The 27,977-nt window shown below is 51.9% G+C and overlaps 14 protein-coding genes and 1 non-coding gene across 15 annotated transcripts; 8 read left to right on the top strand and 7 right to left on the bottom strand.

Moving 5' to 3' along the window:
• Positions 1–128: 128 nt before the first annotated feature.
• BU25DRAFT_460067 (DUF1917-domain-containing protein) lies at positions 129–1,550 on the bottom strand (the record flags this gene model as incomplete). Its single annotated transcript, XM_033710326.1, has 4 exons — positions 129–409; positions 465–591; positions 646–1,307; positions 1,487–1,550. The coding sequence occupies 4 exons, from the start codon at positions 1,548–1,550 to the stop codon at positions 129–131; spliced, it is 1,134 nt and encodes a 377-aa protein (XP_033559901.1).
• Positions 1,551–1,746: 196 nt separating this feature from the next.
• Positions 1,747–3,411, top strand: BU25DRAFT_109590 (prim-pol domain-containing protein). The gene is made up of 2 exons (XM_033700324.1): positions 1,747–2,027; positions 2,077–3,411. Exons 1-2 carry the CDS (start codon positions 1,771–1,773, stop codon positions 3,326–3,328), a joined length of 1,509 nt encoding a protein of 502 aa, XP_033559900.1. The 5' UTR covers positions 1,747–1,770; the 3' UTR covers positions 3,329–3,411.
• An 825-nt stretch (positions 3,412–4,236) lies between these two features.
• BU25DRAFT_t95 lies at positions 4,237–4,323 on the bottom strand. Its single transcript has one exon. It is a non-coding gene; the product is annotated as a tRNA-Phe (tRNA).
• A 1,193-nt stretch (positions 4,324–5,516) lies between these two features.
• Positions 5,517–7,321, bottom strand: BU25DRAFT_109547 (uncharacterized protein). Its single transcript, XM_033700322.1, has 2 exons — positions 6,619–7,321; positions 5,517–6,570 (listed from the first exon to the last, which is right to left on the bottom strand). The coding sequence occupies exons 1-2, from the start codon at positions 7,106–7,108 to the stop codon at positions 5,753–5,755; spliced, it is 1,308 nt and encodes a 435-aa protein (XP_033559899.1). The 5' UTR covers positions 7,109–7,321; the 3' UTR covers positions 5,517–5,752.
• A 315-nt stretch (positions 7,322–7,636) lies between these two features.
• Positions 7,637–11,166, top strand: BU25DRAFT_109558 (DDHD-domain-containing protein). Its single transcript, XM_033700323.1, has 3 exons — positions 7,637–8,025; positions 8,074–10,686; positions 10,738–11,166. Exons 1-3 carry the CDS (start codon positions 7,750–7,752, stop codon positions 10,873–10,875), a joined length of 3,027 nt encoding a protein of 1,008 aa, XP_033559898.1. The 5' UTR covers positions 7,637–7,749; the 3' UTR covers positions 10,876–11,166.
• A 355-nt stretch (positions 11,167–11,521) lies between these two features.
• Positions 11,522–12,003, top strand: BU25DRAFT_109176 (uncharacterized protein). The gene has a single exon (XM_033700319.1). It carries the CDS (start codon positions 11,623–11,625, stop codon positions 11,911–11,913), a length of 291 nt encoding a protein of 96 aa, XP_033559897.1. The 5' UTR covers positions 11,522–11,622; the 3' UTR covers positions 11,914–12,003.
• Positions 12,004–13,080: 1,077 nt separating this feature from the next.
• On the bottom strand, positions 13,081–13,920 carry BU25DRAFT_345212 (uncharacterized protein; the record flags this gene model as incomplete). Its single annotated transcript, XM_033703035.1, has 2 exons — positions 13,081–13,355; positions 13,419–13,920. Coding segments are annotated over 2 exons (777 nt in total), but the record flags the coding sequence as incomplete, so codon positions are not given.
• Positions 13,921–14,503: 583 nt separating this feature from the next.
• Positions 14,504–15,552, bottom strand: BU25DRAFT_109487 (uncharacterized protein). The gene is made up of 2 exons (XM_033700321.1): positions 15,097–15,552; positions 14,504–15,052 (listed from the first exon to the last, which is right to left on the bottom strand). Exons 1-2 carry the CDS (start codon positions 15,250–15,252, stop codon positions 14,609–14,611), a joined length of 600 nt encoding a protein of 199 aa, XP_033559895.1. The 5' UTR covers positions 15,253–15,552; the 3' UTR covers positions 14,504–14,608.
• A 922-nt stretch (positions 15,553–16,474) lies between these two features.
• Positions 16,475–17,895, top strand: BU25DRAFT_109182 (CAP20-like protein). Its single transcript, XM_033700320.1, has 5 exons — positions 16,475–16,485; positions 16,548–16,653; positions 16,768–16,806; positions 16,889–17,044; positions 17,194–17,895. Exons 4-5 carry the CDS (start codon positions 16,946–16,948, stop codon positions 17,650–17,652), a joined length of 558 nt encoding a protein of 185 aa, XP_033559894.1. The 5' UTR covers positions 16,475–16,485; positions 16,548–16,653; positions 16,768–16,806; positions 16,889–16,945; the 3' UTR covers positions 17,653–17,895.
• An 890-nt stretch (positions 17,896–18,785) lies between these two features.
• BU25DRAFT_432652 (60s ribosomal protein-like protein l27) lies at positions 18,786–19,469 on the bottom strand (the record flags this gene model as incomplete). Its single annotated transcript, XM_033708734.1, has 4 exons — positions 18,786–18,967; positions 19,022–19,217; positions 19,273–19,294; positions 19,462–19,469. The coding sequence occupies 4 exons, from the start codon at positions 19,467–19,469 to the stop codon at positions 18,786–18,788; spliced, it is 408 nt and encodes a 135-aa protein (XP_033559893.1).
• Positions 19,470–19,703: 234 nt separating this feature from the next.
• Positions 19,704–21,187, top strand: BU25DRAFT_396444 (WD40 repeat-like protein). Its single transcript, XM_033704832.1, has 2 exons — positions 19,704–20,519; positions 20,568–21,187. The coding sequence occupies exons 1-2, from the start codon at positions 19,725–19,727 to the stop codon at positions 21,111–21,113; spliced, it is 1,341 nt and encodes a 446-aa protein (XP_033559892.1). The 5' UTR covers positions 19,704–19,724; the 3' UTR covers positions 21,114–21,187.
• A 218-nt stretch (positions 21,188–21,405) lies between these two features.
• Positions 21,406–22,866, top strand: BU25DRAFT_412355 (alpha/beta-hydrolase). The gene is made up of 3 exons (XM_033706775.1): positions 21,406–21,655; positions 21,739–22,024; positions 22,083–22,866. The coding sequence occupies exons 1-3, from the start codon at positions 21,483–21,485 to the stop codon at positions 22,623–22,625; spliced, it is 1,002 nt and encodes a 333-aa protein (XP_033559891.1). The 5' UTR covers positions 21,406–21,482; the 3' UTR covers positions 22,626–22,866.
• A 99-nt stretch (positions 22,867–22,965) lies between these two features.
• BU25DRAFT_345296 (acyl-CoA N-acyltransferase) lies at positions 22,966–23,715 on the bottom strand (the record flags this gene model as incomplete). Its single annotated transcript, XM_033703038.1, has 4 exons — positions 22,966–23,298; positions 23,365–23,435; positions 23,493–23,542; positions 23,594–23,715. The coding sequence occupies 4 exons, from the start codon at positions 23,713–23,715 to the stop codon at positions 22,966–22,968; spliced, it is 576 nt and encodes a 191-aa protein (XP_033559890.1).
• Positions 23,716–23,913: 198 nt separating this feature from the next.
• BU25DRAFT_109133 (Rft-1-domain-containing protein) lies at positions 23,914–25,933 on the top strand. Its single transcript, XM_033700318.1, has one exon. The coding sequence runs from the start codon at positions 24,011–24,013 to the stop codon at positions 25,643–25,645; it is 1,635 nt and encodes a 544-aa protein (XP_033559889.1). The 5' UTR covers positions 23,914–24,010; the 3' UTR covers positions 25,646–25,933.
• Positions 25,934–26,271: 338 nt separating this feature from the next.
• BU25DRAFT_345186 (Ppx-GppA-domain-containing protein) lies at positions 26,272–27,909 on the top strand (the record flags this gene model as incomplete). The annotated part of the gene is made up of 1 exon (XM_033703032.1): positions 26,272–27,909. One exon carries the CDS (start codon positions 26,272–26,274, stop codon positions 27,907–27,909), a length of 1,638 nt encoding a protein of 545 aa, XP_033559888.1.
• Positions 27,910–27,977: the final 68 nt, after the last annotated feature.

Genomic DNA, 27,977 nt, shown 5'->3' with positions numbered 1-27,977 from the left:
GCCAGGAACGTCTTTGGGCCGATCGCACTGTGTACATTGTGTCGTACTCCAAACAACTACGGTCGTAGCTGCGATACGTTTTGGGTGATGAAAAATCACTTGATGACTACAATGTTGTTGGTGACCAGCTAGTAAAAGCTCTTGAGAATCTTCCGCTCCTGTTGCGAGCACGTGTTTTGCGACGCAGACAGCTCAGCTGCTCGAGCGGCAGCCAACATCTTGGTACTGGTATAGAGACTCGCTTGCAAGCCGTACTTGTTAGCGGTCGCCGAATACAAATCCAAATACGTGAAAGCATCAGACTTGTAGTAAATGCTTCGACCGTGGCGGATGAGATCTAAGTCTTCAAGTTCCTGGAGCACGCGAAGCACATCATCCTCGTCTCTGAAGTCCTTGGTGTAGACACAGACTGTACGTAAGTTAGCTGCAGTCATTAGCTTCACAGGACAGGGTGTTGAGCTTACTCAATCGCTCATCCTTGCCATCGTCAGGAGCCACCTTGGCCGTTGGTCCGAGACGGTCGGCAATGACAGCTTCGACGACGGTCCTCCACGTCCAAGTGACTTCTTCAACTTTAGGGAACAACATCCACTGTAACGGCGATTAGCCCAAGGCACAACTTTTCGGACGAACGCTTAAGCTCACCTTGCCAGACAAGACACCCGTTTCAACAGCGGCCTTGGTCAGGCGTTGTTGCAAGGCTTTGGTTTCCTGGTTCCAGGCTCGCGTAACTGTGCTCCTTGGACCGAAACGCCCCTTCTCTTGAACCTCGTCCCGCTTTTGCAACGAGTCTGCAAGTAGCTTTGCACCACGGTCTTTGAACGCAGCCACTCGAGGTGCGGCAGACTTGTCACGCGGGTCAGGATACGGATTAGCTGCCCAGATCCAGTCGCAATCCAACGCTGATATGGTGCGTGGTGGGACACGTTTGACGAAAGCCTCTGCGGTCTCGCCCAGCTGCCATGAGTAAGGCTGGCCTTCCATGGGATTGAAAAGCTCACGACGAGATTTTAGTTCTGGTGAAGGGTCCCGCTTGCGCTTGCCTTTGCCTAATCTGGAAAGTCGTTCTTCCATCGCTTTCCTGTCAAGGCCAGAGAAACCAGGAAGTTTGTTAGCACGTGTCGAGGTGGTAAGCGGCATGACCTTCTTGGTCGGTGTAGCATCTACATCAGAGGCAACTTCCTTGCGAGCCTGGAGCTTTGCGGGCGATACAATAGCATTCAAGTCCTTACTGTGGGATGACCAGAAAGCCTTCGGTGTGTTTTGGTTGCTGAGTGACTCCTGGTATTCTTGTTCATTTTCATCACCTATCGCACGATTAGAGTCATGAGTCAGACAAGATTGTGGTGAGTAGTGCGCGATAAGGAGGTTGAATGATGATAGGTTGTGATGGTTCCACCAGGCATGTAGTGGAGGGTGACAGCTCGCGATTGCCAGTTTGATGGTGAATGACGTGATGCTCGCTGCAATATGCAGATGCACTCACCATAGAAGCTCGAATCATCAGAAATCCATCCACCGCCTGCGACCATATCCTCTGTCGTCGCCATATTTTCGGATCGGGACACTATAATGGTGGATGAAGGGTGATATGATTGGAAGGGTTCTGGGTGGGTACGCGAGTGGGTGATGACGGCGCGCTAGCAGCCCAAAAGAGAAAGGACGATTCAATCTACGCGAAAAGTCGCGCTAGTGCATCGACGCGTCTCACAATGCAGGAGCGAGTGTACAGTAGCAACAACACACATATACAAGTCACATATAGACAAGATGCCACACTCATTATCGCCAGAATCAACACCAGCGGGCGAGTCGTCACGAGAAATGTCGCAAGCTGAGGATATCAAGCCAGAGCCAGAAACACAGGATGCCACAATGGAGGATGCGCCGAGTCCACCAGCACCAGCGCCCACAGAGAAGTCGAGAGTCAACCTGGAAGAGCTCTTCGACGACGATGATTCAGACGGCGAGTTTGCGTCGAGCGCTCCCGTTAAGTCCGAAGAAGAAGCCTCACAGCCAGCACCACTGTATGTCGTGATGCCCCTCCTCAACAACGCACCCATTTACATATAGCAGCAAGATCACAAGTCGATCGTCCTTCTCTGACCCCGAAATCATGCGTGCCTTCTATCAACGCCTCTTTCCCTTCCGCTACCTCTTCCAATGGTTGAACCACAGCCAAACCCCCGCAAACGACTTCGCTCACCGAGAGTTCGCCTTCACTCTACCCAACGACGCCTACCTACGATACCAATCCTTCCCCACTGCCGACCTCCTTCGAAAACAATGCATACAAATGCTGCCCTCCCGTTTCGAAATTGGTCCCATGTACAGCACAAACCCACGCGATCGCAAGACCCTCCGCAAAGCCAGCGCTTTCCGCCCGCTCATGAAAGAGCTGGTCTTTGATATTGATATGACAGATTACGACGACATTCGTACATGCTGTACTGGCGCATCCATCTGCCACAGGTGTTGGGTCTTCATCACAATGGCCATCAAGGTTGTGGACATTGCACTGCGCGAAGACTTCGGCTTTTCTCACATCCTCTGGGTCTACTCTGGTCGTCGCGGAGCTCACGCCTGGGTTTGCGATAAGCGCGCTCGTCTCATGGACGACCAAAAACGCCGTGCCATAGCCGGCTACCTCGAGCTCCTCAAGGGCGGCGACCAAGGAGGCAAGAAAGTCAACGTCCGACGTCCGCTACACCCACATCTCGAGCGCAGTCTCGATATCCTAAAAGAGCACTTCCAGACGTCTATCCTTGCGGAGCAAGATCCCTGGGCCTCTTCCGAGAAGTCATCGCATCTCCTCAACCTCCTCCCCGACCCCACACTGCGCGCCGCGCTGCAGAAGAAGTGGGATTCTGCGCCCAACCGCGCCAGCGCAAGTAAATGGGCGGACATCGACACATTGGCAAAGTCTGGCGCGTTATCGAAAACAAGCAAGGAGCTCCTGGAAGCGAAACAAGATATTGTCCTTGAGTACACTTACCCACGTCTCGACGCCGAAGTTTCCAAGAAACTCAACCATTTGCTAAAGAGTCCGTTCGTCATTCATCCTGGTACTGGGCGCGTCTGCGTACCTATTGACACGAGGAGGGTGGAGGAGTTTGATCCCTTGGGCGTACCAACTGTTACACAACTGCTGCAAGAGATTGACGAGTGGAAATGTGAGGAGGGAGAGAAGAAGGTACAGGATTGGGAGAAGACGAGTCTCAAGCCATATGTCGACTATTTCCGCAAGTTCGTGGCTGGACTGATGGAGGAAGAAAAACCAGCATTGAAGAGGGAAAGACAAGAGGGAGCGGACGCTATGGAGTTTTGATTTTATCACCTTGTATGGTTCATGATCTACGCAGCATTGTGGGATGGCGTTCAGGACTTAGCGATGGACAGTTAGAAACACTTGGAGACTGAACCTCGTGGTATCGTATGCTTCAATCGCAGCGTGTTGAATATTGACAGTTCATCTCAGTGATGCCCATCACGCTCAAGCTCTTCCTCTGATATCTGCGCAGACGTCTTCGAACTTCTCGCCTTTGGCTACCCGCTCCCAGTACTCCCTGATCTCCTCCACATACCCCGTCTCTGCTAATGACTTATTCCACTGTGATATTGTGCGGTTAGCAATCGACAAGTATTTCGTCATCCGCTCCGGCCTCTTCCCATCCCGATCAGACGCAAAATAAATCAAAAAAACTCTCCGGCCTCGCCGCCGCTGGACTATTGGCTTGTGGCTTGCCGTACTTTGATTCGTCATGTTGCTATCTTTGGTCGATGCGAAGCAGTTCAGACCCAAAGCGAAAGAAGAAAGTCGCGGAGATAAGCACCCTGACCAAGCTGTCAGCTGACGAGTGTCTCGGGGAAGCAGCAGATGCATCTCGGAACCTCTCGAAGGAAATTGGTCTCATGTGTAGAGAAGGGCTAATCACGGCGGCGAGCACGAGTCATCCATCGGCAGCGTTCTGCAGAAGCAATCTGTCTCCTACTATGCAGGGTTTGCAAACATGAGCGACCGGTCTTTCGCAAATACGCGAGAAACAAAAATAATGTTTTTTACGGTGACACCCGCAGAAGCAAAGTCGATGTTCAAGCGCGTCAAGACCTGCCCTACATCCAAATCTCACCATTCCCTTTCCAACCGCTTGTCCGCGACTCAAGAAGTTCACACAAATGTGCAGGAGAAAAAAAAAAGTAATTCGCGTGATCCCATTTACTGGGCACGGAAGCTAGTGTCGCTTCTGTGGATCGAACACAGTACCTCCAGATTTAGTGACTGAGGACTTCAGTCTGGCGCTCTCCCAAGTGAGCTAAAGCGACTAGAAGACAATTGCTTAATGGGGTAATTGTTGAAGACTGTTAGAATTGCAGCGAATATAGAGTAGTCAATCGTGTTTCCAATGCTTGAATAACTCAATGGATCGCTGAATCAAGACGAGAGGAAAGGCTGGGGTGTGTGGTGGGTTTTGGTCGGGGCCCACTTGGTTTGCGGTGGACGGGTCGAGAGCGCTGCGTTGAGGTTTGCTGCGCAACCAATTGTAAGATATGCCAACAACCACTTCAACAAGCTACCTGCCCGAAATTCACGCAGTTCGTGCATGACATACTTGGGAGTAACTTGGCAAAGCTTGTGTCAATTCTACTGTATGGTGTTATTGCAATGAATTTCCATCCAATATAGCATCCATGGCTAAAGAGAAAATTACCGTGATACAGCCAAGCATTGCAACAATCAATTGCGTTGAAAAGAGCTGGCAAAGACCTCAACACCAGACGGCGACCACGCCAGAGAGCTAATCGTGAACATGCAGATATTCCCCACTTCAAAGATGCTCAGAGTAAGCACTTCATGGTGGGCATATTGAGAGCGCACAGCCAACAATGACTTCGACATCAACACAACTTTAAAATGTTCACGACTTATACCTAGACGCCAACGGGTCTATTCGAATCTTCACCCTCCGCACGACCTGCACAGAGTCAGATAATACCCAGCTGTATAATTGACATGACATGAAGTTGTGGCGCTCGATTGGACGAGTAGTATTGGAGACTCTGATGTTCACACTGTAGCCATTTCACGCAGGTGCACAACACTAAATAATCAGCCTGTTATTAACAACGCTTTGTCTGGCTTAAAAGAGTACATCTCAGCAAGGCTGAGACCCTCAAGATGCAGACTCATGCCATTCGGTCCAACCATCTCGCTTAGCCTGCCCTAGCCCGTCATCGCCACCCAGCAAAAAAAATATCCTGGAGTGCTCAACTACTGTTGAACGAATGCTGATGAGGACGGGACTCGAACCCGCGCCACTTTCGTGACCAGGAAGCTGATTGCTCAGCAATGCTAAGGAGAAAGAACCTTAACCTGGCGCCATAACTGTGAACGTGTTAGGAATGAAAGTGGAAGATGGTGACATTTGAGTGGAACTTACCCAACTCGGCCACCTCACCGTGCTCCAATTGTTGATGAAAGTTGGGAACAATGTTTATAATATGTTGTTAACAAATGCAATGGAAGGTCTCGGTGTAAGTGGATCTGCTGCGTTACATCACCACTCCACTTACCAATCACACCCCACCAAAGGCGCCATTTGGTCATGCTGATTATGGCGAGTCTTTTGGCCATCTCGGATCTCTTATATGATGGTGATAAGACATTTGGCAGTGAAGATTATGAAGAATCCACTGATAGTGTCTCGGGCGCTTACAAAGCCATTTGTCGAAGGCGAGAGCTCAGTAGCATTGGTTAACGCTGTTTGACCGCCTCAAGAATGACATATCTAATCTCTGACCATCTCTGCAAGTCCTCCCAGGTTGCAGCCGCGCTCTGCGCAAGTTCGAGGCTGCCATCCCTCTCGATTAGTTCTCTCATCATCCGCTCGGACACAATTTCTTCCCTTAAATACGATGCATCCTCGATCGAATGTCTGAAATGCGTCAGATCCCACGCAATTTTCAGGCCGTCATTAGGCAACTGAGCGCAAACCCATTCAAGCGCAAATTTCTGATTGTTATAGTACGACCAGACGAGGGGCCGCATCCGCATCCCGCCAGCCGTCACTACCCCATCATCGATCTTAGGAAACGAGATAAGAACAGTTTCGAGATTTGGAAGAGCAGCGCAGATGTTTTGCAATGGGGAAATATCCAGCTGCTCATGAGTGTCGTGAGTATGAGATTGCTCCCCCACGGTCGATATCAAATCCGGTACGATCCGGATCTCTAGCCGTGTGAATTTGGTCCTGACCTTGAGGCTGATGCTGGCAACGAGTCCAGCGTACTCTGATGCGGTTTCCGTCCTGAATAAGGCTCGATTCCGGGGGTTTCTTGCCTTACCACAGGCCTCGATGAGCAGGGTAGGCTTATCGAAGAAGTGCTTGATAGTTTCGTCATGCAATGCTGTGCAGATCCGCAGAATTTCTAGACGTTCTGGCAGCCTCTTTTGAAAGTCTGATCTTGGATGTTCATTTGAGTACACTTGAACGAATGCCTGGGCAGGTACAAGATACTCGTAAACTTGAAGGCGTAGTTCAGTAGGTAGGTGCATAAAAGCAAAAGGTTTCACTGTTCTGAGTCAGATATCTACTCAAGTCGAACGGAATGAACACTGACCTTTTTCGTCAGCTCTTTGAAAGTAGTCGTTGAGCGTGGTATTGCAAAGTGCGTCGAGCTCAGGTAGGAGAGGCCGTATCCCAGAGAACGTTGGAGCAGAGACACGCCATGTGAATTCTGGGGTGTGCTTCTTGATAGTAGAGATACATGTGTTTGTAAAAGGGCGCGACTGCAATACTTCGCCGTAGGCTTTGACAAACACCTCAGGGATCATGCTCGGCCACGGCAGGCTTTTGACCAAGAAGTATACTTCCTCTGAACGGTTGATGTATGTGCGAGGCAAGGCGCCTTGTAAGGTGTCGTCAAGTCGAAGCCGATGATGTTGAGCAGGCGGAGTGTGTGCAAGGGCGCTGTTTAGCGCCTGAAGCTTCAGTTTGAGGTGCCCAGCGCTGACCACTGTAAATTTGAGGTCATCCAGTTGGGATGGTTCATTATTGCTGGGTACAGCGCGGTCGAGAGCGCAGCGATAATTGTCTATAGTTACTATCATTGGAGATCGCAGCTCACGATAGACGTTCAAGTTGTTGAAATGTTAATAAAAGCGGAGAAGATCAAGTCCAGTAAGCACGACTTGGGTGAGTTCATGTGAGGTGGCAAGTGAGTGCAAAGGGCTATAAACCAACGAGGCGATTACGAACGAGTGCATCACCTGATCACAGTATGTCAAACGAAGAAATGCGCTCGCTGGCAAAATCAAATATTGCCGTGAGTGCAGCATCAACATTTGTGTCATGACGATGGAAGATAGCCGTTGTTGTTGCTTGGGAGCATCTGCCCCACGCGCCAACTGGCAGGTGCAGGATCCCCTCGGTGATGTCAATCTTGGAACATTTCCGAAGATGATCCTCCCGCAGCAGCCGCATGCAATGTCCGAGTACCTAATGTACCACGTTGCTTGAAACATGCGCTCCACATGTAAATAGCCTGCAGCTGACCGCCGTTCGATCTCTTATATAGAATTAATCCAATCCTTCCTCTCTACCGCCCACCACGTTATCTCGTCGCGTACCCCTCCGCGTTGTTTATCGACCGCCCTCGCTCCTGCCAAAGAGCCGTGTAGCTCTACATCAGCGACATAAGAGCTGGCTTAGCTTTATACCCAAAGGTGGTATCGCCTCGCAGTTCGACAGGATGTCAGGTCCTGCTGAGAGCAAGCAGGGCTTCCTTGCTGGTCTCTCGCCCTGGGGTTCACGTGCAGCTACACCGAAGCCCCCGCCAACACCAACCACCGCCGAGTCCGACAAGCCAAAGGGCAAGGAGAAGGAGAAGGAGCAAGATGCTACCACTGGCGGGCTCGGTACACAACGAGGCGGAGATCATGTGGTCGATCGAAGACACCGCTTGAGCCTGAAGAGGTATCCCCGAGACTGCCCTCCGCTTGCGGTGAGATGGTTTCATGCTGTAGATGTAAGCAGAATATGCATGTCTCGCAATCCAAAGTCTTACGCAAGAAAGCTGCCCAAACGAAAACCACTTTCAGAGCACGCCGTCACGCCCGATAAGCCCCTCCCAAAGCCAAAGAAATGGATTCCCTTCAGTAAAAGCGACTCTCGTGCTATCGAAACAGCCTTCCAGAAGACCGCCGACGAAGCTGAAACTGTCGAACAGAGGAAAGATCTTCTGAGTCCCGTAACGCCAGCGCAGCCACCCCACGAGCCCCCGAAAACTACAAAAGTCCCTGTGAACGAAGACTATTTATTCGATGTTGAGATTGAGACCCGCGAGTTGGCTCCCTCATACTGGCTGGGGCCCGTTTATGATGTTAATCGGGGAACGTGGTTCACCCCCAGTGGAGAGCCTGTTGATGAAGGCCTCGCCATGCAGCTTGAGGAGGGCTATCTCAAGTGCAAGCCATGGCGATTTGGCAAGTCAGAGGAGAGGAGATCAGCCTCACAGCCTCGCGCACGACCTGTATCATTTGGGGCAGGCGTGAGTGACGACTATCGTAAGGAGCTTGGCCGGCTGAATCGAGATTCGACCTCAAACCCTGTCACCCCCAGAGGATCGTTCGACAACCTTCGTGGCGAGGCAGCAAAGCAGCAAGACGGCGCCAGCTCAGGCGAAAAAGCAGCAACACCGAATGCTCCTGCTGAGACTCCACGTACACACAGATTGTTCGGCGCTCACATGAACTCGACGGTAACCTTTCAGGACGAGACCACAGCATGGCTTCTGACTGACGATATGTGGGCACGTATGGGAAGCACGCTATACCAGCACTTTGCCGGTGGAGCGCATTATGCTGGTTATCGGTATATCCGTGGTTACACGGATCCAGAGGAGACGAAGAAACAGGGGAATGCTTCCAAAGATCTCAAAAGCAAGAAAGAGGCCGAGCGACCGTCTACACCATCACAGCATTTGGCTTACGGGTCTGACAACGAGAAGTCTCCAAAAACTGGATCTGGCGGCGGCTGTGATGCAGAGACTACGGACAATGAAGGGGTAGAGTCACCTCAGGAGTCAAGAAGAAGGACATTGGAAAGGCAAGTATCATCGCTGATGACCTCTTCGCAACCCGACTACCAGGAGAAGCAAGAGGAGGAGGCGCGCAAACGAGAAGAGAAGGAGATGCGCGAGGACTACAAGACACAAGACAAGCAGGAGCAAGGCCGTGAGATCGAGCATCTGCTACTGGTAACACACGGCATCGGACAGCGCCTGGGTATGCGCATGGAGTCCATCAACTTCATCCATGATGTCAACACCATGCGCAAGTCTTTCAAGAGCGTCTACGCCAACTCTCCAGATTTGCAGGCACTCAACTCAGAGGTGGACTCCGACACGAAGAACAGCCGTATCCAGGTTATTCCTATCGTGTGGCGACATCTTCTGGATTTTCCGAAGCAGAGCCTCAAGCACAATCGCAAGGAGCATGATTTGGGCGACCTCGACCATGAAGATCATGAGTTCCCAAGCCTCGAGGACATAACAGTCGATGGCGTGCCGGCCGTACGTAATTTCTTAACTGACCTTGCATTAGACATCCTGCTGTATCAGAGCCCAGCCTACAAGGGCCACATCTCCCGCATTGTTGTCGCTGAGCTGAATCGCATTTATCGCTTGTTCAAAGAGCGCAATCCCTCCTTCAAAGGCAGGGTCAGCTTGGTCGGCCACTCTTTGGGTTCAGCAATCATGTTTGACATCCTCTGTCTCCAACGCGATGCTGCCAAGGCAAGGACCGGCAAACAGCGTCGCCTCACCGAAGAGGGCCTAAAGCTTGACTTCGAGGTTGAAGATTTCTATGCTTTGGGGTCGCCAATCGGACTCTTTCAGATGCTTAAGGGTCGAACAATAGCTGCTCGACCATCCACAGCTTTCGTACCACCAGAAACACCTGCGACGCCTTTGGATGACCCCTTCTCACCTAAAGCAGCAGAACGCGACCATGCGTTCGGCATCACAACATCCTCCCCGCTTTGCAAGCAAACATTCAACATCTTCCATCCTTCCGACCCAATCAGTTACCGCATCGAGCCTCTCATCTCTCCCGCCATGGCTGGGCTGAAAGCTCAACCGCTCCCATACACCAAGAAAGGAATTTTTGGTGCTCCGGCCTCACAAGGTCTCACGGGTATTGGTGCGCGTGTAGGACAAGGCGTTACAGACTTCTGGTCGAGCATTGGATCAGGTATTGCATCCGGATTGCTAAACCGCAGTCTCGGCATCAGCGGCACAGAACTTGGGGACGGGGGTTCAGGCCAGCGCTCTTCACGGCCTCTATCTGCCGTTCCAAATTCAGCACCTGGTGCAGCAACCGTTCCAGGCACCAACGAACCGGTATCCGCGTTTATATCTGAAGAGCGTAGACGGCGTCTGGGGAACGAACAGATCACCACGGGCGAAGATGGTGAGCACCCACCCACGCTTATCGAATCTGAGATTGAAACATTATACTCTGGCTTCCAGAAGGGACGGCAGAGCAGCACCACTGAAGATGTGAGCAAAGTAGAGAAAGATCTTGAGTGGCAGGAACTTGAGGAACGGAGTAGGAAACTGAAGAAGGAGGAGCAGAAAGTCAGGGCGCTGAACAGCAACGGAAGGGTAGATTACAGCATTCAGGAGGGCGTAAGTTCAAGCTCTCTCCATGCTGAGGCTGATCACTGACCATAGCGACAGGCTTTCGATATATCCCTCCTCGCCAGCATTGCAAGCCATCTTGCATATTGGGCTGATGAAGACGTTTCTCATTTCATGATCTCACAGCTTTTGGCAAGACATCGTGTCTTCAAAGAGAAGCAGACTAAGGGACAATAGACCTGACTTATTTAGGTATAGTAAGGTCAGGGCGCGGCGTTCTGTATTTGGCAGCTACAATACCCTGATAGACTTTGTTCGATCAATGAAGTCATCTCTACTCCTTTGATTGTTGTCTTGCTGAACTTACAACTTTCCTGTTTCCTTTTCTTCAATGGTACTCACAACTCTACCTCCACAACATGTCCTTATTCCAAGATAAGCATCGTCATTTCTAGCGCTACTGACCCAGCTTCCCCAGCTCGTCAACGGCGCCAAGCCTGCGGCGAACGTCATCCTTCTTCATGCGCCACAGATCCGCGCCACAACACCTTTTCCCAACCAATAAATGACTATCCGTCTTTCCGCTCCGCCAAAACCAAGCATGCCCGGCACGCTAGCCGAGCCGACTACCTATGCAGAGCCTACTAACAAGAGGGCCTGGAAGCGTGTGATGAATGTTCACAAAGTGGTGGGTCTTGGTTCAACATTTGGCACATGTCATGCCTTGTCTGACGTCAAAGTCGAGCGACGTTGGATCAGTTTGTGTGAAGACAACATATAAAAGTGTCACGGTTTGGGGTGCTCCTGCCCGTCGTACCTCACCTCCATGAGAGTGACTGCCACGTCACACTAGCGTTGTTTACAGCTACTCACCTATATATACTGTTTGTAGCTTCACTCAATACAACCTCAGTACAATCTTCAACTTCTTCCTTTGCGTACAGTTTTTCACTGAACTCTGACAAAAAGCTATCTTCCAAGTCAATGAAATTGGACATATCAAATCATATCAAACCAGCAGCAACGACTACAAAGGCACATATTCAATCAGTGTCTCCAACAACCTACAAAACCGCAACCCTGTGTCTCTCACTCCTAAACTCTCACGCCCTCCGCGAGCTCATCGCAACTTCTATGCCGCCCAAGTCTCCGCAAACCAGCGGCGACAAGACCACCAAACCCAACAAATCACACCTGCATCCGCCGGTTTCCCTCTGCAAGCCCAGCCCGGCGATCTGCTCCAAGTCAGACACTAAACGCTCACCACGTGTATAATAACCCTTCTTCTATCGCTGTGCTACTGCCAGCCCTCATCAGGAAATCCAGAGAGAGGATATAAGAGGACCCGCATCGACGGTAACATCGGCACAGCCCGCAGATCAACACCTAGTAGAGCGTCGACTCGCTCGAGATCTTCACACCACTCCCACCACCCACACTTATATAAAACATAAATGGGCTGTGGACCATCACGCATGTCCCGCGGTGGCGGCGGCTACGGCGCTGGTATGCCTATGGCTGGCGGAAGTCGCTTTGGACGGGGCGGAGGAACTACGCATGTTGTGCACCACACGAGTGGAGGTATGGGAGGGCCCGGAAGGATGGGCGGAGGCGGTATGATGGGTGGAAGGAGGAGGATGGGTGGGGCGGGATGATGGGGGGCCGGCGGGGGAGGCGGTGTTGATGAGAGGACTGGAGTGAGGAGGACGAAGAGGGGAAATTTAGAGTGGTGGTTGGGTAGAAGGGGATTTACGGCCGATTATGTTGTGTTTTGTTCAGCGATGTACTTTTAAGAATCGAAGCGTGGGCAATATATTGCCTTCTCCGGTCAGACTTATACGCTTATGCTTCTCAGTTTTCCCTATGTGGTGTTGCGATCAGTGTCTTCTGCGCCCTAATCAGATGATAGTGATATCTTGATGCTCGTGATTATGTGGGCCAAAACCCGCCAACTCTGGATACCACTCCTTCTGCATCTACTTGTCGCAAAGCTCCCGATGAAGATGATGGAACAAACCTACTCTTCTGTACGTTAAATTTCTGCCAACGACTTCCTCGAGAACCAGGCCAACGATCTTGGCCAGCCATTGTCGATTATTGTACTCGTGAGCGCTGTAATACAGCATCGACAGGAAGGAAGCACCGGTCGTCCACCTGCATCGGTGAGCATAGTAGCCATCGTCGAACCATTCACCGACGCCCTCGTGCCTCAAGGGTGTGTCGAGGTTTTTGGAGCTCTTATGAGATTTAGCGGGCTTCAGATAACCTTGCATGCGGATACGACCGTCCAAGGCTTGACCGTAAGGATCATCGCTGGCCAGCGTCACAGTCGATTGTAGAATTTCTGTAAGTTCCGTGAGGTTGCCATCGTATCTAGGTTCGAAGAAGAGGCCTGATGGTCCTTTGATTGAAATCCATGACCAAGATGGTGCTGTACCGTAGTCAGCATACATATGTTGCTTGAACGGTGCATGTCAGCAAACCTCTGTACGTCGCCGTCTGCACGGGCCCCCGTCCTGACTTCAAGTAAGGGTTGCAGGATCTCTTCCAGATCAAGTTGGCGTACAAGCTACCTTTCCAGAGCCCCACGAGATATGTAACCTCTAGGAATTCCTTGAAAATTCTGGCGAGACCTGACAGAGCAGGGAAGACATCATTTTCGAAAGTCAGATCACACTGAGTGTGCCTGTTGATGACCGTGCGCCAAAGTCTGTAGACTATCTTTCTACTGAAGGCGTAAGCGTTGCAGACAGGGCTGGAGTGGAACCCATGTAGTCCACAGAGGTTGTCGAGCTTGAACGAATTGAAGTTTCCAGGTCCAGGTGTATAACTAGGCAAGCCACCCGGGAAGGTTTCGTTGGCACGAGACTCCATACACCCCCATGAAAGCTGGTCGCCAAAGAACACGGTCCGAGGACTCAACAGTCGTTCCTGTAGGACCCAATCTCGCTTTTGAAGCGCAGTACGATCGATATCTTTGAGAAAGCTCGAGGAATATCCGCATAGCTCGAAACGTTGCTTCTCACTCTCAGCGCTCACAGGAAACGCGGTGTGCAACCAAGGATCCTTGTCCACAAACAGTCCTACCGAGAGTTCGGCTGCGGCTATGGCGCTAAAGTTGCAGAAGGTGTGGCAGTGAATGTTGCCCATTCTTCCAATCTCAGATTCGCGGTCAACCGAATCGTCTTGAGTCAAACATAATGCATCGATCCAGAGATCCTTGATACTGAGTCGATGACAGAGCGTGACAGAGTCTTGAAAGACGGGTGGAAGCGTATTTAGACCTATTCATCCGTCTAAATATCCGCAAATTGGCCCTCAGGAGTTTGGGCATGCTTTCAGATCGCCACCTGTGGCTGACAGTCGCATACTTGATAGTTGTGTTGACAATCTCGTCCTTCGAAACAAGTCAATGGTCTTTTCATATCGGTATCATCTATTAGTCGACGAGGAAGGTTGTCATAATTTCATGAGTGTGTTGCGAGACTGAATCGTGGATGAGATCGTCGACATTCAGCGAGCCAATTTTTGACTGTTTGCAGGCGCTGCGAATCTCCATTACTGACGGCCAATGGAGTGATTTGAATTGGAACTCTCGCTCTGAGAGGATTTGCTGCTTTGCCTTCGGTATATAGCAGACGTGCCAACAGAGGGGTGTCCAGTATGGCCGGATGGTCTTCAATATCGGCCCTGTGACTCAATCCAATCGACATTACGAATGGACCTTCATGCCCGGGCGGCCTTCCTTCAAGGTCGAGCATCAGGCCCAATTCCAGATCGGGAAAGGTATTGCTGAAGCCGTTCCCTTCCGAATTTAGGCCATGCGACGCGCTGCCCGCTGAAAAACCTCATTGATGGTGAGAAGTGAGAGCGACCCGAATGGGCTTGCATGAAACTTCAGATCAGGAAGCAAATTCAGCAACCTTTGGTAGTCGCATCGCTGACATCTTGTTTTGTATACTCCACCTTCTCACTCCTTGGAAGTCGCTGGGCGCGTAAGCAGGTTGCTGCATCGTTCGCAAGTCATTGTTGCAGGAACCAATGCGCTCATCGTAGTGTTTGTGCCAAATCGCAGAAGCATAAGCCGTCCGACCAGAAGAAGGAACTTGTTGAACAGTAGCCACCCTGCAGGTTCGTCCCAGAGAGTTTGCTCGTGTTCAGATCGCATGCAAGGCTGCAACGTCACCCCGCAACATGGGGCAAGGAGTCGGCGGTTTGTAGGCCAGCAGGCGTGATGTATACTTAATCCTATCGTCCACACACCACGATGAATCTGACATCGAAGGTATGTGAATACCGTCAAATCAAGGTCAGGTGCATTGTGGGCTTGAGTTTGCTGGCTTTGACATTTGGGTACGTGGTTTTGATCTTGGTGCTCGCGATGATCGCAGCGTTGGTAGACTGCTATACAGACCTCAGCAAAATTGGAGAGCAGCTTGGGATGTTGACTGTGCATACATGGAGCTGTGGTCTGAGGCCATCGATCGAGAGGGGAAGGAGTGCTGGGGCATCAATGCCTTCCTCGTCGAGAGATCGCGCAGATTCCCCTTTCAAGACCCAACTTTTCCTTTCCTTCTCGACTTCCTTCCTGGATACCGCGGAGAGCAGCAGCATGCAAAGCTTTATTGCTACCCCGGAATTCCACAATGCTGCAGTCAGCACCCCGCTTATCACTCCATGCCTATGATATCGGTCATGCACAGCAGAGCATTTGTCGTCCGACTGAATTTTGCAAATTGCCGATCGTCAACGCTCGTTCAGCTCGCTAAGCCATCCGATCAACACAGTGCATGCTTCAAATACGCCCGTCCCCTCTCACGAGCGTGGTGTTACCCTGTGGCTGCGTGTACCTGAATGCAGGCATTGCTTGTGCGCACGCCACTTCACGAGGTCGAAAAGCTTTGCCAGGCCGAGGCAGCATCTTGCTTGGCAGCATCTGATAAGGAGCACCAGGTGTTTTCAATGACCGAGAGTCGGAGATGATCTCTATTCGGGTGGCCAAGCTTCCTTGTAGAGCCGCAATGCCATCTCGTGAGGTCAGTTGTGGTAAGTAAGGATTGGAAAGACCTACACCGAGGTCTGAATCGCGGGACGCCGGCGGCACGCTACCCGGGTGCCGACACCATCACCGTGGGACGTCTCTTTCACATGTTCCACCACGTCGAATCGAGTTTTAGGCGTCTCAACAACGACCGTTGACGAGTTGCACAATGCGATGCAATGCACTCCAGCATGCGACGCGCCTGCTGGGTTTGGCGAACCGTCCCAAGGCAGCCAACGATTGCTCAATTCCTCTCTGATAAAGCGTATGGCGAACCAATTGGATCTGACATCGCAACACGACGCTTGTATGGAGATGAGCGCCATGCATCTCCTCATCCATTCCAAGGTCTTACATCGGATGTTCACAGTTTGGACAGCGGTTGTGGAGCCTGTCAGATCTGAGGGCCGCTGCTCCGGACTGTGGAAGCTGTTGAGGCTCACGGCAAGCCGGATGCTGTATACAGACAACAATGATTGGATATTTGGTGAAGTACAGCATCGAATGTTACACGACTATCAGTACGGACGAGGCATCACGAACAGCTCTCATAGCTCGCCGGAAGCTTTGCTGACTTAGCTGCCCGCTTCCATCAATGGTAATTGCCTCGTCACCATCATCTCTTGCGTACCAGGGCAGTGCGCACCGATATGGGCAGATTTGTGCATCTGACCGGCTTGATAATTGGGTCCCTTCACTCAACCATCGACAGAGGGACGCGATCTACCAACGGGACGAGGCGCCGCGGACGCGGCGGAGACCTTATCGTACCAAAACTCTCTTTCACATGCCAGGCAGCCCTGTAGGTGCGTCAATGTATCACCCAATGTCGCGACATTCCTGGGCTGATAGCAGGTTGTATACACAGTGAACGTTGGAGACTACGCTCTTTAATCCTCTGTCGTCACACTGATGCAGCTGTGATTTTATATCCTTGTGTTTGCTGTTCGAATTGAGAAGAAAGAGCGAGCACGGTAAGGCTGAAGGTATTTCTTTCTCTTATCGATAAAGGAAGCAGCAACCCACTTTCACATGCTAATCCAACAAATTCACTGACACCAAGCGCCGCTTTCAGCGCACAGGCACAGGCATCATCGCGCTTCCACGAGCAGCCCGCATATAAACAGGTACGTTGGGACGAATCGAAAATTCTCCCCTGACACCACTTCGTTGTAACTATAATTCTGTTCCTTCTTGACAGCTGTGCAGCATTTATCCCACCTTTCACCACACCACAACACCATAACACAACCATCACAAGACTTAATGTCACCACACGCTGAAAAGCCTACCACAAACGGCGACATGAGCAATGACAGTGCCCCCTTGACTAACGGTGAGACACCGCAGTCGAGGGTTCTTTCGGTACGTACTACCCCGCGAGTCCTGTATAGCTTACACAAGAACGTTTCGGCGCACTCAACCACCCAATCAGTCAGCTCGACAGCAGCACATGTGCAAAGCTACACCACAGTCTAACATCTTGATCACGAGACACTGGCTAACAGTCACAGCATCTGCACTCCTATCCCGTCGTCCACGACTCCGTCGAGTTCTACAAGTCCAACCCCTACGGCGCCAAGTCCCTCGCCCTCTTCCACAACACCTATAACTCCTTCATCGCGCCCTTCCACCCCTACCTCAAGACACCGTACTCCTATATCTCGCCGTACCTGACCCGCGCCGACGAGCTGGGCGACTCGTCTCTCAGCAAGCTCGAGCAGCGCGTCCCCATCGTCAAGGAAGACACAAACAAGCTCAAGGAGCTCGCCTTCAGTCCGGTCGTATACGTCGTCGGTACATACCAGGATGAATACAAGAAGACACAGGGCCCGGAGGGTGTTGTCAAGACAGTGAAGGCGGGAATCAGCACGGAGTTGAAGGTAGTGCATGATGCGTTCAACTTCGCTGTGGAGTACTGGAACAAGGGGAAACAGCAGGCGAGCAAGAAAGCTGATGAGGTTAAGCAGTAGAGTTGCGCTCATGAGGCTTGCTTTTGGAAGAGGTCCGGTGCGAAGGTTAAGATTGCGGCCAGGGCGACGGTGCATGTTTTTGATGAGGATGCGCCGCCGTCGCCGGGGCTGGTGACACTTGAGAGTGCACCGGCGGCTTGATGGGTAGTGGGGAATGGGATGTGGTGGCGAAGTTGTTAGATACCTTTCATTATTTGTCTTGGGGTAGTGAATTTGGAAAGTACATCCACCCTCGAGTAGGGTTCGATCGGTTAATGATGATGACGGTCCGCTTCTTCTCACAATCTTTTCATCTCACAGCTACTGGCCTCTCGTCGCACTTTGCTTGTCTTCTGATGATTGTAGTGGCACAATGAGGTCGTTGGAAGCGAAGTTTCTGTCACTAGTCAGTGTGTGATTCTCAAGCTATTGATGGTAGTGTCGAAAGTGAGGCGAGACTGCGTTTCAGTAGGAACAATTGGAATTAAAGTTTGGCCCACACGGTTGTTAAGGGGTACAAGGTATCATCACTGCAGTCGTAGAAAGAAGTCGGAGTTACGTACTGTAATTGAAGGATGCTCATGCAGACGATGAATGTAGACTTTTGCCGTCGTGCTTGGAGTCGGCGGCATCGGTCAGGCAATGCTATCGTAGAAATCATGTAGATTGCGATGTTACCAAGTCGTCGCTGTAGCCGTGGTAGATGATGGTGGGGTCACTAACAGCTGTGACTTGTGGGACAGACGACGTCCTTCAAGGCCGTGCCGCAGTGATTGGAGGTTTCATGTGCTCACCACAGGGCGTTGGCTTCTGGCGTCGCTGCTCCAATGTTGTGATTCGGTGTGCTGAAAAAGCGGCTGTGTTTGTTCGGTCGTAGTGGAACGCTGCATCGTTTGTCCATGCGTAGCCTGTATTGTCAGCACCTCACCCCATAGAAGATTGTACGAACACATGTTGTGAGGGAACATCAATTCATGAGCTCGTGAATGACCCCGATGCCGGATTTTCATGCTTTGATTATCAAGCCGAAGTACACGCCTGGATGGCAGGCTTTTTGCACCTGATCCACCCTATGATATCGTCCGACATGCTCATGCAGGATCTAACGTGTCAAATCATGCCCCGTCTGCGCCCAGCCGTAACCGAAGGAAAACCTAGAACTGCAGCGGTGTGAAGAACCACCTGTTCTTGCCGGAAGTGTATCGCTCCTCGAAAGCCTTCTTGACGGTCTTCTTGGCCTCCTCCCTTTGCGAGACCTCCTTGAATGTGTCCTGGGTAAGGGTGCCCTTCAGGTTCTCGAGCTCGATGGTGTAGCGGGTGGGCATGATGTGGGTGTCTGCGTCTATCAGCGCGGTCCTTGTGCCTCCTCCCTCTTCCTGTGTTCACCTACAGTTGACCTGCTTAACGAAAGGCTTGACCTTGCTCTTCTTGGCCTGCTTGTTCTTCGACATGCGGCGGGTAACCTTCTGGGGGTAGCGCTCGACACCGGCGACGAGTGCGTGGGGGAAGGGGTGCGACTTGGTGCCGTTGTCGAGGGGCGAGATGATCACGCACTTCTTGCCGGCATAGCGACCGCGGGTGATGATCTAATCGGACTGTGAGTAATTGCGACGGAGGTCAGTTCGAGCGGTTTCAACGTACGACAACGCGTCCGACCTTGAGGCTGAAGAAAAGATGTTAGCAGGTGCTCAGTCGCAATTCGAGGTTCTGCAGCCATGGTGCGCCAATCGATGCATTGCAGTATTGCAGGTCTCCTGGCGCACTCCAAAGCCCTCGCAAATTCCTGTCCATCTTCTACGCATTCGTCGTCGGGGTTCGGGGTGCACTCACAACTTCATCTTGCTGGCGGGGATGCTGGTGGGTTAGTCGAGTGAGCAAAGGCTGGTTTCGCGTGCATCCAAAGCTGAATTCGCCAGAGTGGGCGCTAAGCGATTTCGTCGAAACGGAAGCGAGTTTGTCCGGCGCCGAGCAACAGCAGGTGCGCTCCACTGCGCTGCGCTGATTGGCTGCCCCACCTCGACCCTGCCAAAAAAGTTCGAGTTCGAGCTGCCCATGTTCGCCGCGCCTGCGAGATTTGCAGCATCACACCGAAGATGAAGATCAAAGCCCTCAGCCGGTCGACATCGTCGGCACAAGCACCCGGATCGAATGTCGCAAAGATCACTCGCAACCTGGACCCTAACCAGCATCCTTTCGAACGAGCTCGCGAGTACACGAGAGCACTCAATGCGACCAAGATCGAGCGCATGTTCGCGCAACCCTTCCTTGGGGACTTCGAGCCTGGTCACGTAGACGGTGTCTATTATTTTGCCAAGGACCCCAATTCTCTCGAGCACTTCGCCAGTGGCAGTGGAGATGGCGTCGTAAAAGTATGGGATTTCACGAGCAGGGAAGAGAAGTGGCAGGCACAGGCGCACGAGAATATGGTTAAGGGCATGTGTTGGACGCGCGACAAGCGTTTGATTACTTGTGGTGCGGACAAGCAGATACAGATGTTCGAGCCATATGCCCAGCCTTCCAAGTCGCCGCCGAAAGCAACATGGCACGGAAATGCCGCCTTCACATCTGTCTCGCACCACCGATCGATACCCTCTTTTGCCGCCGCCTCGAACGTCGTCTCCATATATGATACTGCTCGCACATCAGGTGCGCCAGTACAGAACCTCGTCTGGCCCTCAGCTATCGATACGATCAACCATGTCACTTTCAACCAGGTCGAGACATCGATTCTGGCGTCGTGCGCAACTGATCGCGCCATCGTCCTGTACGACATGCGCACAAGCTCTCCTCTCCACCGAACAGTCCTCAATTTCGCCTCAAACTGCATCTCTTGGAACCCTATGGAGGCGTACAACTTCGCCGTTGCGAACGAGGACCACAACTGCTACGTAAGCTCCACCAACATGCACATGACGACACAAGCTCACAAGACATAGATTTTCGACATGCGAAATATGAAACGCGCCTTGCAAGTTCTCAAGGGTCACGTTGCTGCCGTCATGAGCGTCGAGTTCAGCCCAACAGGAGAAGAACTAGTCTCTGGCTCCTACGACCGATCGATCCGCTTGTGGGAGCGACAGAAGGGACACTCCCGCGATATGTACTACACCAAGCGCATGCAGCGCGTCTTCTCCGTCGCCTGGTCGCCAGACAACAACTACGTTCTTAGTGGTTCAGATGACGGCAATGTGCGCCTATGGCGAGCGAAGGCCTCTGCCAGGCAGGGTGTCAAGTCCTTCGCATTGCAGCAGAAGCTGCAATACGACGAGGCGCTTAAGGAGCGATACAAGCACATGCCTGAGATCAAACGCATCAACCGTCACAGACACGTCCCAAAGGCAGTCAAGAAGGCTGGTGAGATCAAGTCTGATGAGCTCAAGGCCATCAAGAGGAAGGAGGAGAATGAGAGGAGACACACCAAGAAGGGCAAGGTTAGGCGGAAGGCCGAGCGTGAGAAGATGGTATTAGCGAAGGAGCAGTAGACGATTGTGTGTTGTCACGAGCATAGCGATGGCGTTATTGGGTCAATATCTGTTGCATTTGCAAGTATGAAGTGGATAAGATTAACGCCGATATGGGTTGTTTGACAGTATCTCAGGTCTAGTATACCCAATTCAGAAGTTTCACATCAAGCTATTCGCACTACACTTCTCTACTTGGAGCTGGGAGTATGGTGTTGTTCGGACTCGCCGAACGTGGGGTTACGTCATTTGTCGTGACAAATGCTACATACAGCCGAGTACATCGACCACGAGTCCAATCTGAAAAACGCTTCACTGTTCCCCAACCCTCAACCAAAATCGTGGACACATCTCAAGAGCTAGCAATTGGTACACAAGAACGTCTGCAACATGGCCACCACATCAGCACACAAGATCCAAGACGAGAAGTTCAACAGCCTCGGCTTCTCAAAAGCCATCGTCAACAAAGAGCAAGTATGCTCATACAGTCGCAGCCTAGGCACTGTCTCCGACAACAAACCCATTCTCGTCTTGATTCATGGCTATCCACAGAGCTCGTACATGTAAGCCACTCAAAGCATGCTGCACTGTCCAGCACACAACAGCCTTGCAGCACATGAACAAGACAGGCACTTATGCCCTCCAGGTGGCGCCACTTCATCCCTCTTCTCCCCCAAGATGCACCCATATTCGCACCAGATCTACCAGGATATGGCGCCAGTGCTGCCATTGAAAAGCATGACAAACTAACCGTCGGAAACGCCATCTTATCCGCGCTCCGAACAGAAGTAAAACGCACTTCTTCCAGCCCTCCAGCCGGCGACATCCCCATCGTACTAATCGGCCACGATCGCGGCGCACGAGTATCGCACCGCCTTGCTGTCAGCTGCGCAGAAGGCTTCGATATTCGGGGTGTGTGTCTGATTGATATTGTATGTCCCTCTACTTTCCTAGTATTATAAAGTGTTGAAAATTGATGATCATTGTTAGGTCCCTACATCTACGCAATGGCAGCACTACTCGACCCCCTTCAAAGCCGCAAAAGACGTAACCGGCTACTTCCACTGGCCCTTCCTCGCGAACGTGAATCTCGCGATACGCATGATAAGCGCCTATGGACCCGCTAAGTTTTTGGAGGAGATGACCACCGCTTGGTTGGGGAAGAATGAAACGGGTCTCGAAGCGTTCAAAGCCGACGATTCCCTCGCTGTCTACGGAGAATTCTTCGCTCAAGAGCATGTGCTGAAGGCGAGTTGTGAAGACTATCAGCACGGCGCTACGACAGATGTTGAGCGGCAGGAGGAAGATCAGAAAGAGGGGAGGAAGATTGGGGTCCCGCTGTTTTTGCTATATAGTGAGACATATATTGGGAGTAGATATGAGTTTCCCGATGTGTGGAGGGATTGGGTGGGTGAGGGCGTGGATGTCCAGCATCATGCGTTGGGAGAGGGAATCGGACATTTTGGGGCGGAGGAGGCGCCGGAGGAGAGTGCGAAGGTTGTTGGGAAGTGGTTGGAGGGACTGAAAGGTTGAGTAGAGTATTGAGGACTGTGGCTTCGCTCCCATGTTCTATTAGATATAAGCGTATATTTAGGCCTGAGAATCGATACTCAGCGACAGTGAGATGTTACTGACTGCCTCCAGAACGTACCCAACATGTTCCATACAGTGGAGGAAACACTTTGGAGGCATTATGGTATGAAAAATGGGCACAGAAAGACAGCACGACTGGCTTGTAAGGGACTACATTGGTGATACATGCGCCTCGCAGCTTTTGACAGCGCTCAGACAGAACTACGCTCTATACAACGCCTTCAACAACAAAAACTTTTTGAGACAAGATGCGAATCATACCAAAATCCGGCGACGAGGCTCAAGCCGCCTCATCAGGACGAGCCATCCGGAACACCAAGGTATCCCTCCACCCAAGTATCGGGTTCTCGAAGTCCTTCTCCCTCTTTTCGTGTAGCACAAACTGGACCTTTCGAAGAACCCTCTGGCTACTCTCCAGCTCTGGATCTGTATGTGCTTCGGCGTACTCGTATCTCTCGTACTCTCCGCCGGAGAAGTGGTCGAAGAAGAGAGGCATGAATGCTCTCATGGCTTCCGTCGCGTAGCCTTTACCCCAGTAGTCTGCGTTGAGCATGTAGCCGACCTCAGGTGCTCGTACAGCGCCGATGAGACCTATGACGCGTGGTGCTGTGTGCTCGCGTGACGGTTCGGCGGATTGAGGGAAGGCTTTGGTATCATATGTCGGGGCCTGCTCAACTACGGGGTCGGCTTTGTTGGATGGCAGGAGCTCAATGACGAAGTTCCAACAATTGTCTCTGTCGTGGCAGCCTGCTCAGAGTAAGTGAGGATGTTACCCACAGGTGCCGGAAGCCGTGAGATATGACGTACCTTGTATCCATTGTTTGGTCTTCTCAAGATCATCGCTCGAGAGTATGGATCTGCCATCGATGAGAACAATGCAATGCGGAAAACCTATGCACATGACCTACGTGTGCTTCATCACCTCCGGATCTTTGCGCATCAGAACGACGTCGTCAGCATCTTCTAGTTTCAAGGGCCGCAACAGCAGCCTGTCAGTCTTCGCAACAATATAAGAATCGACAACCACCATTCTCGAAAGCAATTGCACGAGAAGACGCATGCATCATCATGTTGCGGTGTGCCTTGCGAAAGTTAAGAGTCAGGTCGTGTCTGATGCTCGTGCTTCCGGGGAGCTGGGGAACAAGTCCATGAGCTGGCGAGGTAATCCGCTAGCCGTTTTGGACACCGACTTCTCCTCATCTCCAACCACAACTCTTGTTAGGTACGACATCATCACTTTGATCACCAATCAGCATGTCGCCCTGATCACTTTCTGAGCTTGTTTCGAACTTTGTCCCTGTTTCTGCGCAACGGTAAAGCCAGCCATGTCGCAGTCGATTTTGTCAGCCTCCGCGAAAGGGGCCACCTTTCTTATTCTCCTGCAGGTGGCTTCGAGAGCCCTCACCTTCGCCGTCAACCAGATCTTGCTCCGGTTCCTCTCTCCAGAGCTTCTTGGAGTTTCTGCTCAGCTTGAGCTTTTCTCAATCTCTGTGCTTTACTTTGCGCGCGAGAGCTTACGTGTCGCTCTTCAGCGCCAGGCCCATGGAACGCAAGCCGTCGTCAATCTTTCTTATCTTGCAGTCATCACCGGGCTTCCCTTGACATATTTTCTTGCGCACCTATGGCTTCGATCGGATACGCCCAATGTCCCTTACTTCGTAGAAGCTTTGGGCTTGTACTGCGTTGCTACGATCATTGAGCTTCTGACCGAGCCGTCGTTCTCAGCCGTACAGCAGAAGTTACTGTACAAGGTTCGCGCTTCCGCTGAGAGCACTGCGACTCTCCTTCGATGTTTTGGGACTTGCGGTTCCGCCATGTTGGCGAGTCGCATCGGTGTCGACATTGGAGTCTTGCCGTTCGCAATTGGTCAACTGGCATACGCTTTGGGACTATTGGTTGCGTATTTGTACAACATGTGGCCAGTCGCATGCAATGAAAAGTTTACGCTTCTTCCGAGCCAGCTTCCGTCCACGAAAGATACTTCCATCACGCTCAGGTACTTCTCGACACCTCTTCTCCGGCTCACGGGATCTCTGACCCTGCAGTCGGCCCTCAAGTACATCCTGACACAGGGAGACGCGCTCTTAATTACGACATACACGTCACTCGCTGACCAGGGCGCCTACGCTCTTGCGTCCAACTATGGAGGTCTGATTGCCCGCATGCTGTTCCAGCCCATCGAAGAGAGCAGCCGTAACATGTTCGCGAAGTTATGCGCGAGCTCCGAAACAGCGCCAGATGCAAAGAACACGGACAATGGGCAGCAGTCGCAAGAGCAGAAGCGCAATCTTTTTCAAGCAGCGAAGGTCTTGACCATCATCCTGCGTCTGTACTCGATCATATCACTGTTCGCCATTGCTCTGGGTCCGACCCTCGCACCACTTCTCCTCTTTGTTGTCGCAGGGAAGAAGTGGTCTGCAACGAACGCGTCGAACGTCCTTGCGACGTACAGCTACTACATACCCTTCCTGGCGATCAATGGAGTTACAGAAGGGTTCGTGGCTGCTGTTGCTACAAACAAAGAGCTATATGCGCAGTCAATCTCCATGGGCTTCTTCTTCGCTGCATTCGCCGGTAGTGCTTGGTTCTTTCTTGGACAATTGCAGCTCGGTGGCAGTGGGGTGGTACTTGCGAACACAGTCAATATGGCACTGCGTATCATTTGGAACACGTGGTTCATCAACAGGTTTTTTGGCCGCAGAGGAACGCCTTTCAAGCTGTTGGACATCTTACCATCGATTACGTCTCTTGCGCCGGCGGTCATCGTTCCTACTTTGATGCAGATGAGACCCGGATTCAAGTACCTTGCTAGATTTGGGGTGTTTGGAGAGCTGGTCAGCATGGGTGCAGTCGCTGGTCTGTACGCTGTACACGTTCTCTTCTTCGAGCGTCAATTCCTTATCGAGTGTGGCCGGATGCTGAGGCCAGCGCGGCCTGCTCAGCCTACAAAGGCGCAGTAGAGCTATGGCTCCGTCGCTCAAATTCGGAACTTCAGAAACGGTTTTGGTCTTGATATACAAAGTATCATACAAGATCACGACATTGGCGCAGCTTCCCAGCGAAACATGTTTGAAAGACAACAGTGATGTTCTATCGGAATCGTATACCAATGTTGGTACACCCCACATCAAGCTAACCCTAGACTCGCGTAGCTGGTCGCTCATTCGACTAGCGTCAGAATTTTCTACCTGCAGGAACGAAGCCAAACCAAACGTCATCCCAGACACACGTTCTTCAGCATTAAATATTGGCGCATCACCAGACGCATTCCGAGGCCGACTTTTATGTAAAAGAGGGGTAACAGAAACTGCTCGGAAACGCAAGCACTCAAGTCGTGATCCTTTCGGAGTCATAGCGCATTCTCTATTCTTGTTTCGACATTTCGCGGGGGTAATAGAAACGTCGTCGGACGTGGCTACGACCAGGGTCTCGAAACGCGCCATTGCACGCCATTCTCTGCACCGGTTGCCCTGACTAGCGTACTTCGGCACCGGTACGCTGCAAACCTGGAGAAACTGGGGTTCAACCGCACACCATGGCACAGAGACATGCGGAGAGGTCGCAGTTCTACCATGGACTGGTGGATATGGGAAGCAACGGCATTCGGTTCTCGATAACGGATCTTTCGCCAGCTACTCAACGCATCTTACCAACTGTGTACCTTGATCGTGCAGCGATCTCACTTTACGATGCGCAGTACGAAGATGGCAAGGCTGTACCTATCCCTGAGCATACGATCAGACAAGTCGTGAAATCACTCCTACGTTTCAAGTCAACATGTCAAGACTTTAGCGTACCTGATGATCAAGTTCGCATAGTTGCAACAGAGGCGACGCGTAAAGCAATCAACTCTGAAGCATACCGAGCTGCGATCAAAGAAGCCACAGGATGGACTGTAGAGCTCCTGCCTAAAGAGATGGAAGGCAAGGTTGGAGCGCTGGGTGTGGCAAGCTCCTACGAGAATGTGCGAGGCTTGATGATGGATCTTGGAGGTGGGAGCACACAGCTTACTTGGATCATCACGGAGAATGGCGACATCAGGATGAGCCCAGCAGGTAGTGTAAGCCTTCCGTATGGTGCAGCGGCCCTCATGCAGCGGCTTGAAGCTGCAGGAAAAAGAAAGAGCAAAGAGTATCAGGCTTCCGCAAAGGAGGTGATCAGTGATCTGAAGGCTGCTGTGCAAGATATCGACATTCCTCAGGAGCTTCTTCGGTCTCGTGAAGGCCTCCATCTCTACCTTTCAGGAGGCGGTTTCCGTGGATGGGGCTTTGTGTTGATGTCAGAACATGCCATCAAGCCATACCCTATTCCCATCATCAACGGTTTCCGGACCTCTACAGACACGTTCCTAGATACGATGTCCGTAAAGGCTGCTGTGACGCAGGACGATACACCAGAAATATTCCGGGTATCAGCACGACGAGCAAGCCAAGTTCCCGCAGTCGCCTTCCTCGTTGAATGTCTGGCTCAAGCTCTCCCTACTCTCACAAACGTCTACTTCTGCCAGGGTGGTGTTCGAGAGGGCATGCACTTCGCAGAGATGTCACCAAAATACCGCGCCGAGAGCCCTCTCGTCACCGCAACCGGACCCTACGCACCGCCCTCAATGCAACAGCTAGTCGACCTCCTCTTCTCTGCCATCCCTGCCCCCTCACCAGGCTCTAAACCTCTCTTCAGCACACCACTCGTCACGGCTTTCGTCCAGGGGGTCTTCGCCCACATGGCACAAGTGAAAGACCTCCGCGGCGGCTCAGCCCTCCGAAGCACAACAACAGGCATCTTCTCCACCGCCCACGGCGCAAGCCACAAGGACCGCGCCCTCCTCGCTATCCTGCTGTGCGAGCGCTACGGCGGCTACGGTTCCATCAGCCCGACCGAACAGGACTTCTACAAGCGCATGTTGCGCCTGCTTCCAGAGGGTATGGAGTGGTGGTGCATGTACCTCGGCCGCGTGGCTGCCGTCATTGCTGCTGTGTATCCCGCAGGCGCAATTAGGGAGCCGCGTGTGGCCATCAAAACGCAGTGGACGGTCACGAAGAAGGGGAACGAGAAGCTGTGTATTGACTTCGATTTTAGAAAAGAGATTGATGAGCTGGATGAGGGCTTGAATGCAGCGCTCAGGAAGGTTAGCAAGGCGGGCAAGAAGAAGAATTGGGTCAGCGGAGAAGGATACAAGGTCTTGCTGACTGTCAATGGGAGCGAGTACGATGGCGATGAGAATTAGATACGCAGTAGATTCGTAAAGATGCGTCTGGTGACTACAATGCACTGTCCTTACGATGGTTCAGGGAG

This window comes from Macroventuria anomochaeta (genome assembly GCF_010093625.1).
Source record: "Macroventuria anomochaeta strain CBS 525.71 unplaced genomic scaffold BU25scaffold_24, whole genome shotgun sequence".
Classification (NCBI taxonomy): Eukaryota; Fungi; Ascomycota; class Dothideomycetes; order Pleosporales; family Didymellaceae; genus Macroventuria; species Macroventuria anomochaeta.
This window is presented reverse-complemented; position numbering and strand designations above follow the sequence as displayed.